Below are 14294 nucleotides of genomic sequence, written 5' to 3'. Positions count from 1 at the left end.
GTCGGAGGTAAGCTTTTAGGATGCTGCTAAAGAAGTGAATAAGAGCCACTGAGCGCATGCTGTGTATAAACTTTGTTCACCACGCGTTTAAAATAATATAATAAAAACACTAAGACTTCCCGTGCATTAATACGACACACGGGAACACAATATGTTACACAGAGAATCACCTACCTGCCCATCCTGATGTAATCAACATCGTTCATTTGCCACACATGAAAAATCTACCAAATCAACCTTTCCATCTCAGTTTTTATTCATTTATTTGATAAAAAAAAGAAGGTCTGAACAAATAAAAGTCTGATCATTTTTGTGCACATGTTGGGAATGCGACGCTCTCCACTGAAAATGTTTTTCTTTGGGTTTGGAAGAAGGTGGTGGGGGAGGGAGTACTTTGTCATACCAAACACAGTACACGGGCCACAAATTTGACAGCAGTTTCACACCCTCGTGCTTTTAAATAATGTTTAAATGCGATCTTTACGCACATGTCTCGATACCTCTCCAGTGCAACTTTACCTGCTGTTCGCGTTCGCCAGCTGATGCGCGAGGGAGCGCATCCCTGCCAAGATTCGCCCCGTGCTTCAAACACGCGTACGTTAAGAATCCGACTTCAACGTGAAAAGTGACCTCGAGGTATTGTGACCGTTTGGCTAGAATTAAGAATGAGGCTCGGTGTCGGGTTGCAAAGGTCTTGGGAATAATCGGGAAAAGCCGGATACTGTTTTGTATGATGTAATAGTTAGCACTCAGGGTTGTGGATCCAGGGATTTGACTTCAACTCTCCGTGGGATCTTCGATTAATTTGTCGTTTGGAGTTTTAACTGATGCTTTTCTGTCCACGTTGATAGCTTTGAAATTGTAAGTGTTCATCTCCAAACCACCCAGGTGCTGGTTGCTACATCTGTACAACTTCACCTCCCCCTTATCTCATGGAGAGATATAACCTTCTTTTCCGTGTCCTGCTGCAGTGACCAATCTCCCAGGGATGTGCTTAATGACCCTTGCATTAGTCTGTGTGTCAGACCAGGACACAAACGTCCTCGGAAAGGCAAGCCGACCTGGTCGTTTTGCAACTGGACAAATCGTACAGGAAACAAAATCCAATGTGCTGCTCTGACTTTGAGCAAATCACAAAAAATAAACTCTTAATTGATATGAAACTAGTGCTTACCGCTGTTGTGTTTTTTGTTTGTTTTTTCTTATAAATGAAGCACTGCACATTATGCATCACCAGGGGCGCAGCAAATAACTCTGGGCAAGGTGTATTAACTGTCTCTGTGGACCCCCTTCCTTTCCTCATTACAGATCTTTTTTTTAAGCAAATTATTGTGTATACTGTATATAGCAATCTGTACTGACCATTAATGTTGCCAGTAATAAGCTGCTTCTATAACCCTAACCCTTCTTCCTGTGAAGCAGAAGACAGTCTGACAATAAAAACACTGAACCTACAACGCTGTGTGTGGGTCTTTTATCGTGTCACACAGATTTTTTAAAATTCCTTGTCTCAAGCCGCTCACTTCCAGCGATCAGCATTTTTTAGTAATTCCAGAATCCCGATTGGCTCTTAGCGCCTACCTCGGCTTTCTCAGGGGCAATTCCAAAACTCTGGAATTGTCTCCCTCATCAGATTAGGTCATCTACCTCACTTACATTATTTAAATCCCAGCAGAAAACATGGCTCTCCTCATCAACTTTTTCAAGTTCAGACTAATTTTAACTAATTTTCCCCTACGTGTCTTTTTTATTATTAATATTTGTTATCATTATTATTTTATGTCACAATTTCATTTGCATAATTTTATTACTAGATTATTTTAGGCCTCTGTCAGTGCGCCCCAGGGTGGCTGTGGCTACAATGTAGCTTGCTATCACCAGTGTGTGAATGTGTGTGTGAATGGGTGGATGACTGGATGTGTAAAGCGCTTTGGGGTCCTTAGGGACTAGTAAAGCGCTATACAAATACAGGCCATTTACCATTTACCATTTTTAAGTTTATGTTTGTACTTATTTATTGATACTACTGAAGCATTTATGTGCAGTGCTTGTGCACTCTCAATTTAAATAGCCTTTTAGCTGACTCGGCATGCTGAAGATAACTTGGTAATGTTTTCTCCTCCATATCTTGGTTGCTTTTTGGTTATACCTGCTTTTTCTACACCCTTGTTGGCCAGTCTCCAAAAAATTGTTCCTCTCTACTGATTAGTGAGGTGTTTGGGCAAAACATTTTCTGCTTGCCCTCAGTTTTTCAACCATGTTCCTCTGTGCCCATCCTCCCCATTACCCTCAGAGCAACCTTCATTTTCCTCCCTCTCTTCACTTCCCTGAGCCATTATCTCATCTTATCGCTCACCATCTGCTACAAAGGCAGACCTCCAGAAGAATAAAGTATATAGGACTGATATTTACCCATTAACCTGCTTACAGCCTCGTGCTGTCATACTGTTTTCAGCCTGTTTGGTACTAAAGTACACGAGAGGTTGAGCCAGATCATCAGGGCATACCATACTATCTTGGTAATCATGAATGGTTAAACAAGTGTCTAAACATGTTTATGTTTACAAAACAGCAATACTAAAATTGCAGTACCTTGGTATGGATGTCAATACAAATGAATGCTTGGAATAACTTTTAGTTGCCACCATGTGAGCTCATGTTGTGTTATGTCATTTGGAAAGGGATGTGCTGCTGCTGCTTCTATGCTCGCTGGCTGTTTCTGAAAGACTCATGCATTTGGTGTTAAGTTGTGCTGGGTCATTCTGATATAGGGTCACACCTGACATTGGCTCACTGTCTTTAGTAGCTGCTGACAGCTAAATCATTCTTAATCTGATAGTTGTGCCCTGCTCACATTTCTTTTAAAGATATGTGTTAACAGCCGACTTCCCACAGTTTGTTTTACTCCATTTCTTTCTTTCTTTTTTTTTTAGAAATAATATTTTTTAAGAAAAATACAACTCTTTTTATGGCTTGCATGGGTCACTCCTGTCATTGGGCCCCTGAATATTACGCCCCTGTGCCTATTGTCGCGGGATAGTGGCAGAAGGGGGATGACTGTCCGTCCCTTAATGAGCACAGTTGACAAAGCAGTTCAGAGACACTGTACCGGCGTCCCTGACATTCACTTCTGAGCATGTGTTTCAGGTCGCTTTAGATATTACTGGGGATGATGTGAGCCCCATTTAGCATGACCCCATGAGGCATACATGTGGACAGACTGCAGAGCATCATCTGCAGAGCATGTTCAGGTGTTGATCTCTGAAATCATCTTTTCCGTGAAATCTTATTTTGCTTTAAACAAGCTAAGATGACATACGAAAAGACATGCGCAAGACTACAGCAAAACAGACTTTTAACGTTGGGATTCCCATACTTGCTCAGATGTCATAAAAAGAGCATATTTTCAGAGGAGTACGGTGGTTGGGGAGTGCTGCAAGTAAAATGATACGTGCATGAGAGGGTGGGATGGGGACCCTCTCAGAAACAGCAGGATAAGGAGAAAAGCAGCATTTACTGTATAATCCCGGAGGTGAGAGGAGGGACGCTGGGATAAAAGGAGGGAGTGGAGGATGGGAGGAAGAAAGCGCTCTTAAATTAATATGCTATTTACGAGGGCGTTACAGACGTTCAGGTTCCGGTCTCTCTGCGCCTGGGCGTTATAAGTAGTAAAGGTTAATTAGTTAGCCGAGAAACTGGATCAGGGGCGGGCAGTTAGAATTTGATCCATAGACGGGTAACCCAAGCAATCCCCATTGTCACGGCAATCAGACCTATATAAATCCGTCTTAACGGACACCAGCCACCACATAACCTCATCTCTCTGCTGGATCGTCTACCTGGGAGAGAACCCCCTTAACACGGTGAGTTGCTGCGCCAAGTCGGGCAGGAAGTTAACTGCTTTTAGAAAAACTGAAAAGTTTTGTGTGAGATAATTTTTTTAAATTTTTGTGTGGTCGCCTAGTTGAGTGACAGGGCAAATAATTGCGTGCGTAAAAGTTGTGACTGACTCTCGCCGTAGGTGGCGGGGAAACAAGGGCAAAGCGAGAAGCGAAACGTTCATTTGATCATTTTTAATTTGTGGTAGGCTGCTTGAGTGGCTTAAAAAGGTCGCAAAGAGAAAACCTATCGCAGTTTTACGGGCTTTTTTTTTTTTTTTACAACTCTTTAAGATCGAAGTCTTTCATTGTGTAAGGATGCTGTTCCGTTAACTCCATGCCGTACTTTTCAGTAACTTCTCCGTAACAGTGTTTCCACTTGGGCATCTTTTGCCAGTCTGTCTGTCAGTCAGTGTCAGCTTAGAAGGTTTGTACTGCACCTGGCTTAATCTTAATAATTCACCATGGCTGTTCCTCCTGCAGGAATAAAATGTCGCTCTCATCTATCCTTTCTGCTGATGCCATCGACAGTGCTATCAAGGACTGCCAAGGTATCGTTTTCCACCAATATGTTTACAGTATGGAGATTTTCTCCCCCTGATATATTTACATTTAAAAGCACACACACATAAAAACATAAACAGAATACAAGGACACACATATATATTTATATGTGCAAGTAACTATGTGTAAAGCCCATAAATGGAAGACATAAAAAGTCTTGACATAAATGCACAGAAAATATATAAAATATAAAAGGTAAAGATCCCAGTAACTGGCCTCCCAGCGTCCAAAAAATAAAATAAAGATACAACATTTGAAACGGTGATTTTCTTCATGATGTGTACCCTAAATAAGAAGATTACGCGTTTTATATCATACTTAATAACACCTTGTTGGTTGTATGTTATCATGTGTCTGTAATTTAAAGTCACATAAATAGTCTGAGGCTTTGCAGGTATTATAACAACTTTGCTTTAATACCAGTTTATTGAAAAATACCTGACATTACTCATTCATATATTAGTATTTACATGTTTAAGTCAGTTTAATGAATGGAAGGCAGACTTTGGAGTCATCCACCAAACTCACTGTGATTTATTTCTCCAGCTCCAGACTCCTTCTGTGCTAAGAAGTTTTTCCAGATATGTGGCCTCACCAAGAAGAGCCCTCAGGATATAAAGAAGGTTTTTGGGATTCTGGACAATGATGCCAGTGGCTTCATCGAGGAAGAAGAGCTCAAGTGAGTGAGAAGAGAGTTCATAAACTCCCCCCCCCCCCCTTTAGTGCAGACAGGATTTAACAGAAGAAGCAGTTCAACTGGCTTCCTTAAAGCAAAATCAAATTCATGTGCACTTATTCTTTTAGAGATATGAGAGATTTAGAGAAGAGGATGCGCCTCAGCATTAATCTATCAGACTTTGGAAGGCTGACGTGAAAGCTGGAAGAGCAATTTATAATATTCTGGGAAATATATTCAAGTTGAACAATGCAGCACAGCGGTCACATATTTTTTACCAACCCTCAGTAAAAGACAGACGCAAAAAGCAAACCTAAACCACAACGAGACAATGTTAATATAAGGTAGGTCTTAAAGTGTGGGTGCTGTGGCTGCAGGATACCACACAGAGCAGCATCTAAGGCTGACGACTGAAGCCAGTGTGATAGGCCTACGCTTGCATTAAAATTAGCCACATTTTCACTTACTTTGCCTTTTATCCACTTGTCATTGAGGAGTGACTCTACCTTTGGATCGTGTTTGTCCCTGTTTGTGCCTACCAGGTTTTTCCTCCAGAGGTTTTGTCCCGGGGCTCGTGTTCTGACAGATAAGGAGACCAAGGCTTTCCTGAGTGCTGCTGATGATGATAGCGACGGTATGATTGGAGCAGATGGTGAGGCAATTCATACCTATTTGACATATAATTCCTGAATTTGTATGCTTGCACACAGTTTTTCTAGAACATTTGTGATTTTAGGTTTATAACTGGCTATACACTCGAGTCAGTTGCAAGCTGTTAACTTTGATATTACAACTGTGCCATCAAACTGTTTCTCTCTTCTGGTATAAGATCGCCATAGTTGCTGCAAAGAAAATAAACATATTTTTGTTACACTGAGCTACATCTTACTGATCCATGTTTTTCCTCAACAGAGTTCCAAGCCATGGTCTTGTCCTAAGCAGCTGGATTCCATGACTCCATCTAGATTTTTCCCCCTGCCATCCTTATCCAACTGCTTCAGGGGCTTTTACTGTAGTCAACCTTTGTCCCGCTAGTTAGATGAAGCCTGAATGGTCCAAAGATATCTATGTTCTTCTCTTATTTTTAAGTAGCTTTCTTCTAGATAGAGTCTAAAGCTGTATTGTTCAAATAAATGTGCAAATTAACAAATTACAGAGAAAAATAAAAGAATAAATCCAGGTCATGCATTTCTTTTCATTATTTATAAACAAGTGCAGATCTCAGTGTGTTTCAGTATGTCCTCTGCTTTGGGATGTCACAGTGCAGGTTTGCAAGAACAGCAGTTCAAGCACTGAAATATTTTACATGCACAAGAAGAGCTCTAATCAACTCTTATTGTATGGGGATTTATACTGCATATACACATACCTGTATGGACACAACACACGTAAACACCCACTTACAATATTTCATTTACAGTTTGGAGGTGCCCTTTAAATCTTTACTTACCCTGATCACAGCAGTAAATGAGACAGACAGTGTCAGTGTCAGGTATATGAGAACTGACACAAACACTGTATGTACAGTACCACTGTAGTTTTGTGTGTGTGTGTGTGTGTGTGTGTCACAGAGAGAGAGAGTTTTAGAACCATAGAGCTAACACAGGGAGAAACCAGAAGAGGTGTCCTTGATGACCACCTGAGTGTCACCGTGGTTGGATTGGGTGACACCTGACCTCAGCTTTGCAAATAAACCCAGCTACACCTTGGTGCTGCTCAGGCTAGGCAAACAAAACACTGCACATGCTGCACATAATATGCGATACATCAGCTAAAATCAAGAGATTAGACACAGATAGCAAGAAAACAACCAGTTTTAAATAAGCACAGAAATTTGCTAAACAAATTAATTGGTGCACGTTCATTTGAAGCCAATGGGTAATGAGAATAGTCACTTTAGATGTGGGACAACCTGCCAAGCTCTCAGACAGAACTCTGGCCACCTTACAACCATCATCACAACCCCTACACCCTGAAGACTTTAAATAGCACACTGATTTTTCATTCTCTGCACTTACAGGATTTGGGGGATTAAAACTAACAGCCACCTCACTATTCTCCGGCCCACTAGCGGCGCCAAAATACAGAGTAGCAATTTTTTTTCAGGGCTTCCGCATTAGTATCATTTTAATTATGTGTATATTACAGGGGGAACCTGACTATTAGAGCAGACACCTGCCACTCCGAACCACAGTATGGGGCCTACTCTGGCATTAGCTTGATGTCACAGTCACAAATGTAGTCGTGCAGTCACACATTTAGATGCTTGATTCACAGGTTTTGTTGCGACGAAAGCTTTTTATTCCTTCTTTCTCTACTGGACTCATACAGACCTGTTCTTCTAAAGTCAGGGACACTTACAGTTTAATAGGAATAAACACAGTATCAGAATAAACCAATAAAGGCCATGCAATTTAAAACTACACTTGCAAGACCAATCAGTACAGAGCAGAGAAGAAAAAAACATAACGAGATAAACAAAATAGTCAAGTCCAGAATTAAATGTGATAATCTGCAGTACTTTTTGGCATATGTGTAGTACAAAAAGGTAAAGGTGTGCTAAAGGGAAACATTTGAAGGTTAGACTGATACACATGAAGGAAATAAGAAATCAACCACTGGATTCAATTCAGTTTTATACAGCTTTGTTTGTATACTGTCAACTCGCGACTGTAGCCTCATGAATGATGTACGGTAAAAACACTACAATATTAGAAAGAAACACCAACAACCACATTAAGAAGCCCTTGGCAACAGTGGTAAGGAAAAACCCCCTTTTAACAGGAAGAATGCTATGACTGGTTGGGGGTGAGGGAAAAGAGAAGAGAGCAGAGAGAGACAGGATAAAAGTGAGAACGAGCCAGATGTTAATAATAAACTAATGAAAGCAGTAATGGTGCATAAACACACAGGGAGTGAAAACAGATGAGTAAAGAAGAAATGTCCAACCCATTCTAAGAAGCCCCCCAGCAGCATAAGTCTATTGTGGCATAACTAAGGGAGGGTTCAAGGTCATCTGATCTACCCGTAACTATAAGCTTTATCAAAAATGAGTTTCAAAAGTAGAGAGGGTGTTTGTCTCCTGAATCCAAACTGGGGGATGTCTCTACAGTACATGGGCTTTTGAAAACTATAGGAACCACAACTTTTCCTGCAGCCTGACAGTGAAGTGCTCTGATAGGATAATATTGTCCTATGAGGTCTTTAAGACATGACGGGGCCTGATTATTCACAATTTTGTAACGGAGAAGGACAATTTTAAATTTAATTCTGAACATAACATTTAAAAGTATTATAAACTGTGCAAAGTTTAAAAAACTATAACCTTGACATCACTCCAATATGGAATTTAACTGGATAAATGAACAATTGTGTGTGTTAAGCAAACACATCAGCAGACATACTGTATTGTGACACGAGCACTGTACAAGCACAACAGCACTTGATTAAATTATCATGTAGGCTACCCTTAGCTGCTGTTATCAGATTTGAATTCTCAACTCTGCAGACGGGGGGTGGCATGGAGGGCAGACTATGATGGCTGATTGCAGGACAAGGTTGGGGAAGCCAGTAGGTAACACAAGCCAAGGGACACACAATAAAGCTGTGACCCCTGCAGGTCAAGAGCTGCGAGTGGTAAACAGGAAGGAAATGTGAGCCAACAGGTAGACGCTGACTGCTGGATGTGCTAGTGTGGGACAGCACTATAAGATAATGTGACACGCAGATTACGAGGACTCAAGGGCAGAGGGATGAAAAGCAAAATATGGAGATGTGTTTTGCTGAGAGAGAGGGGAGAATAGGAAAAAATGTCAAACGGCAGCAGATTGATGTCCTTTTGGCAGCACTATCATCTTTCAAGAGTTGAAACTAATGTTCAGATGTATCGCACACACATTTAAATCTCCTTTTGCTGCATGATCTGTTGATGGGCAAACAGCACAAAACACCAAACTAATATACATAATTTAAAGCAACATGAAACTGATGTTGTCTATGCCAAATGACTCTTTCTTCTGAATGTCACAGCAGAAATTGGGTGCATAAGATCAGACAACATATTTCTGATCTACTATTGTCCAATTTTGGTGAACCTGTCCAAATTCTTGCCTCAGTTTCCTGTTCTTAGCTGATGGGAGGGGCACCTGGTATGGTCTTATGCTGATGTAGCCCATCTGCTTCAAGTCTTGAGCATTCAGAAATGCTTTGTTGCATACTTTGGCTTAAAGATGTAGTTACTTGTTACTGCTCCCTTCCACCTTGAACCAGTCTGGTCTCCCCTGACATCAACAGGGCATTTTCACCCAGAGAACTGCTTCTACCTGGATACTTTCTTCTTTTTTTTTTGGACCATTCTCTTTAAACTCTGAAACAGCTATTTGGGAAAATCCCAGATTAGTGGTCTCTGAAATACTCACACCAGCCCATCTGGCACTATACAAATAATTAAAATCACCCTTCTTCCTCATTCTGATGCTCACTTTGAACTTCAGCAGGTCGTCTTGTCCATGACTACATGCTTAAATGGACTTAGTTGAACCCATGTGATTGGGTGATTAGATATTTGCTTTAACAAGCAGCTGACCACCAGCACCTAAGTAGCATATAACCATATAAGCATATAAGTAAGTAAAACCTTCTCCAGCTGCAACATTAAAGTGATATACATTTTGTATAATGAGTACTTTATGTTCTTTATGCTAAACTTGTGGCTTTTACTTATGTAAAAGTAAAAATAGTAAAAAATGTTGTTTGATATAAAACAGTTTTAATGTGATATAATTAAAAAAAAAACCTGGAAATGATCATGCCACTGACACGTTAAGATTAAGATACCAAACAAAATCAGATGACATAACTGCCAGATGAAATAAAGTAAGCAAGCAAAGTTACTTTAGCTGTTTAAACCGTTGCGTGTCTGCTACTACTGTACCTGGCATTATGCCTGGATTAGCCCTTTGGGATGGACACATAGGCTTAGCCTGCTTGTCTGTATGGCACCTCAATAATTGATGCCCTCGCTTCATTGTCACCAAAAACTCATATCAAGAAAGGAGTGTCAGGCTCACCTTACTTATTAAGTCTGTGTGAAACTTTAATGTGCACCCCATCTTCAACTGAAAACAACCTGATGTACTTGGGCAAACCAGAGACACTAAACCCTGCAAATATCTTCAGGATATCCAGCTTCTGCTGTGAAAAATATTGTCCGCATTTTTGACTCATCCCCAGTCTTTTAGAACTTGAAGGTATCAGAGATGTTGCTACCTGATAGTTTGTGCAAAGAGGTGCATCGTAAAAGATTTAACCGCCGTGTTAGGATGACTGAACGGGCTTTGTGAGCTCTGTGGAGGAACTCTATCCATAATGCAGAGGATGACAGCATTGCCTCTGTTCCCCAACAAGCATTATTTCTAAGCCTCTACTCATGATGTCTCTGTGAGGCTTCTTTAGAGGAAGGTGGTTTCTTCGAATTTATTTCCATACACAGTTCACATAACTGGTTGGCAGTTATGTTAATCATATTTAAAATATAGTTTAAGGTGTGTGTCTGTTAGCTAGAATAAGGCAAGTGTGCAATTTGAACTAAAAGCCACACCCTGTTTAAACTACCGAGCAGCTGTTGCATGTGCTGACGCATCCTCAGACTGATTAATGGCTGTCATGAAGAAGTAGACAGGTACTTTGCAGACCTTTTCAAGTAAGAAGGCACAATGAGATAAGGTGACGACTGTGATCCAGGACAAACCTAGAGGCCCAATAAAGAACGCTCGTGCGTAGGAGTTTGGTTAGTAAACACATTGCAACATCCGTAAGTGTCAGTAGATACCAATCAGCTTCCAAAAAAAAAAATAAAAAAGACATCCAGAAACTCAGACAGTGCTTATGTCTCCATCTGAAACTGAAATTTGGATACTTTTTTACAGCTTACTGTATACACCCATAAATTATTGCTTTTAAATGCTGATCCTTTTGTATTATTTTGTCCTTTTAAAAGTCTGTGATTCTTGGTTAAATCCTCCTCTCCGCACAGCCATACTCACCACAGCTTGGACCTGGACAACCATGAGGAAAAGCACTGAGTGAAACTAAATTAAATTCATGTGATTTTTGAGGGGAAGACCAGCAAGCATGAGTTTTTAAACTTTAGTTTACTGAAATGTATCCTGTATCCTAATGTGAGAACTGATGCTATGACATGATCAATTTGTTCTTTGACCTAAATGCACCCCTATTCTGAAGCATGCACTACATTTATAAATTGTTATTATAAGCATCTCAAAGCAATCATTGCCAACTCTTCATTCCCTCGTTGTTTAACACTGTCAGCTGCTCAGCAGGACTGGGCCTAAGTATATGATAGCACCTACCTTAATCTCATACTATCTACAGCCTGACAGACTCTCTTGTTCAACATGACTTAAAAAACCACTGAGAACTGTCAGGTTTCAGTTCCTCCTCTGAAAAGAAGAGACTATAGTCTCAATTTCGAGCTCAGGTCTTATAGGCCATCAGATCTGACTATTACATCAGGATTAGTGCCAGGTTTGCATCAACACCACCCCACTCCTTCACCTCAACACTCAACCCCTTCTTCCCTCTCTGTTGTCAGACTTCAGTGAATAGTGAATTATTCAGGATTAACAAGTAGTTGCAACATTAAACTCAATCGTGCTGTTTTTCATTAACCGTCTCTGGGGGCAGTGGCTGGAGAGGAAAGGATGCTGCTCACGTGTGAAACAGTACTAAGAAGATTCCTCTGACAGAGAGGTGACAGTGAAGAAGGTGACTGCAAGGGGACAAGTCAAAGGAGAAGCTTGGTGTGCGTCAATGTCGTGGGCTCCTCGACTGCTTCCTGGTAATGGATTGTATTGCTAGGTTTGACTGACGCAAAAGATCACCTGAGATCGAATGACACTGGCTAGACTTGGCAAATTGATTTTGATTGGTGTCACACGTTTGATGCTGTAGAAATAAAGCTGGGGTGTTTTTTGTTTTTTTAGCCCGAGATTACAAAGGTCCTGGTGTCGAATGAGACACATACAAAAAAGGAAACAACACATAGCACTCACATATTCACAAATGAAAAATGTTGAACAAATAGTTAAAGATTTCTAGAGACATAGTCTGTAAGAAAAACGGTAAAAATCCTATCATTTTGCCAGGACTATATTGCAAAATGTAGTCACCATACTATAATTTATTTGACAGTTTTATACTATTTTATTTTACAGGAGGATTTTATTTTACAGGAGGATTTTATATTTTTTCAGTACAATGTTCTATTTACAGCATTTACAGTTTTTCTCAGTCGCTTTGGTGCGTTCCTCAGAACACCATTAACATTTGCACAGCAGTTAGTGCATTTCCCAAAACAATTAGTGCAAACTGCAAAACCTAGTGGATAGCCTGCAAAAGCACGTCACATGCACAGAATTGATTATCCATACCTCAAAAGCAAGTATCCATGTCAATGAAACTGTCAGTGCCATCAAAATGAAAAGTCTTGACACCATCTTTATGAACAAGATAGTCAAATGGCATTGTCATGTTTCCACTATGACAGTTTATAATTTCAGTGTTTCCCATTGCAAAAACAATTGGTGACACCTGAAAATGCTGACGACAGCACTATGGCCTACCTGTACAGCCATCTGAAATGTGCAGTAAAGTCACTGTAGATGTTATGGGAGTCTTGGGAGTAACTGAGACACTGAATACGTACGTTTCACATTTCCATTGTGTAGAAGTGTTTGTAATCCTACAGAATTGTGCAAAAGAAAAATATGCTACAGTCACTTGTTCACTGTAGAATACATGTAAACATAAAATCACCCATTTGGTAGAGCCTCCTCATGAGTGACAGCTGTAATTCACCTGAGATCAATTGTTCAATTTCGGAGACATTTCCAGGAAAAATGATACAGAAAGGTATAGGATTTGCTTGACAGATGGCCAATATTTGGCATGTGATAACTAGTTCAACAATTTTGTGTGTGATGACTTAAGCAATGGATGTATGACTATTAGTTTTATTGGGAATGACTATTCAGCATCCATAGGTATGATTACTTTTGACTGACATGACATAAGCAAATGGAAATGTCAGGAAGCAGCAGGGAAATGTATGGAAGCAACTGATTCATGTCCAAAATCATTTGCAGTTTGTTCAGAGAGAGGAGAAATTGCTACTATGATGTGCACAAATGACTGAGTGTTGTGGAGGTTGAACTAATAGTTATGAGAATTTCAATTCTGATCTGAGAAACGCACCAAAGCGACTGAGAAAAACTGTAAAGAAATAATAGTTTAAATTCTGCATTATCCATTTAGTGAGTTTGTTTTACCGCAATTCTGTGCTTTTACAGTATATATCTAGTTTTACTGTAACATTTACAACAGATTTTTACAGTAATAGTGTAATTTCCCCAGTAAATTATTTTGTGAAAATGTAGTAGCTGACATAACAAATACTTAATACTCATCATGTGTATAAGTGTCCCATATGTGTTGTAGCATTTTTTTAAATGTTGACATTTATTTAAAAGATAATGTTTACATTTACAGACATATTAACAGTCTTAATATTGTTTTCCTAAAAACAATGATTGCATTTCCCACGGAAATGCAGTGTATTAGTGGAAAACCCTAACAAAGCCAGCTGCAATCCTACTGGTGAGGAAACATTAGATCCCTAAAATAATTCAAGAAGCAAAATAGAGAGAGTGACCAACATTTTAAAAACAAACAAACATGGCAAACATCAAAAACTTGTCTCAAAGTGCATCTCTTCAATACATTTCTTAACACGAAAAGCACACCAGGTCCAGGTCCTGATCTGTAGCAGTATCAACAACAATGAGTTTAAAAGAACAAAGAGGTAGCGAAAGGACAGGCAGATGAATGAATGAAGTCCTACATAATGGGCAGAGATGCCCAGAAATTTTTCTACCCAGCCTCATCCTCTAGTTCTTCTGCAAATCGCAGAATGCTTTGCTGTTAACAGAATGTTACCATATTTTTGAAATACATTCAACTTTCTGTAAAATCACTGTAATGATTAATTAAATTTACACCAGAGATAGATAGATAGATAGATAGATAGATAGATAGATAGATAGATAGATAGATAGATAGATAGATAGATAGATAGATAGATAGATAGATAGATAGAT

General features: G+C 39.8%; 1 protein-coding gene across 1 annotated transcript; it reads left to right on the top strand.

Moving 5' to 3' along the window:
- Positions 1-3820: 3820 nt before the first annotated feature.
- pvalb8 (parvalbumin 8) lies at positions 3821-6201 on the top strand. Its single transcript, XM_005734593.1, has 5 exons — positions 3821-3863; positions 4362-4429; positions 4989-5121; positions 5661-5770; positions 6031-6201. The coding sequence occupies exons 2-5, from the start codon at positions 4369-4371 to the stop codon at positions 6054-6056; spliced, it is 330 nt and encodes a 109-aa protein (XP_005734650.1). The 5' UTR covers positions 3821-3863; positions 4362-4368; the 3' UTR covers positions 6057-6201.
- Positions 6202-14294: the final 8093 nt, after the last annotated feature.

The sequence above is a fragment of the Pundamilia nyererei genome, unplaced genomic scaffold (genome assembly GCF_000239375.1).
Source record: "Pundamilia nyererei isolate P.nyererei 1_Seehausen unplaced genomic scaffold, PunNye1.0 scaffold00059, whole genome shotgun sequence".
NCBI classification, from domain to species: domain Eukaryota; kingdom Metazoa; phylum Chordata; class Actinopteri; order Cichliformes; family Cichlidae; genus Pundamilia; species Pundamilia nyererei.
The sequence above is the reverse complement of the archived record's forward strand: the minus strand, read 5'-3'. Positions and strand labels throughout refer to the sequence as shown.

What these genes read in the sequence shown, in the direction of transcription:
- pvalb8 (XM_005734593.1), top strand. Translation starts at nt 4,369, where the DNA reads ATGTCGCTCTCATCTATCCTTTCTGCTGATGCCATCGACAGTGCTATC. An exon ending in TGCTATCAAGGACTGCCAAG is followed by an intron (nt 4,430 to 4,988) that starts GTATCGTTTTCC and finishes TTATTTCTCCAG; the next exon opens with CTCCAGACTCCTTCTGTGCT. An exon ending in ATCGAGGAAGAAGAGCTCAA is followed by an intron (nt 5,122 to 5,660) that starts GTGAGTGAGAAG and finishes TGTGCCTACCAG; the next exon opens with GTTTTTCCTCCAGAGGTTTT.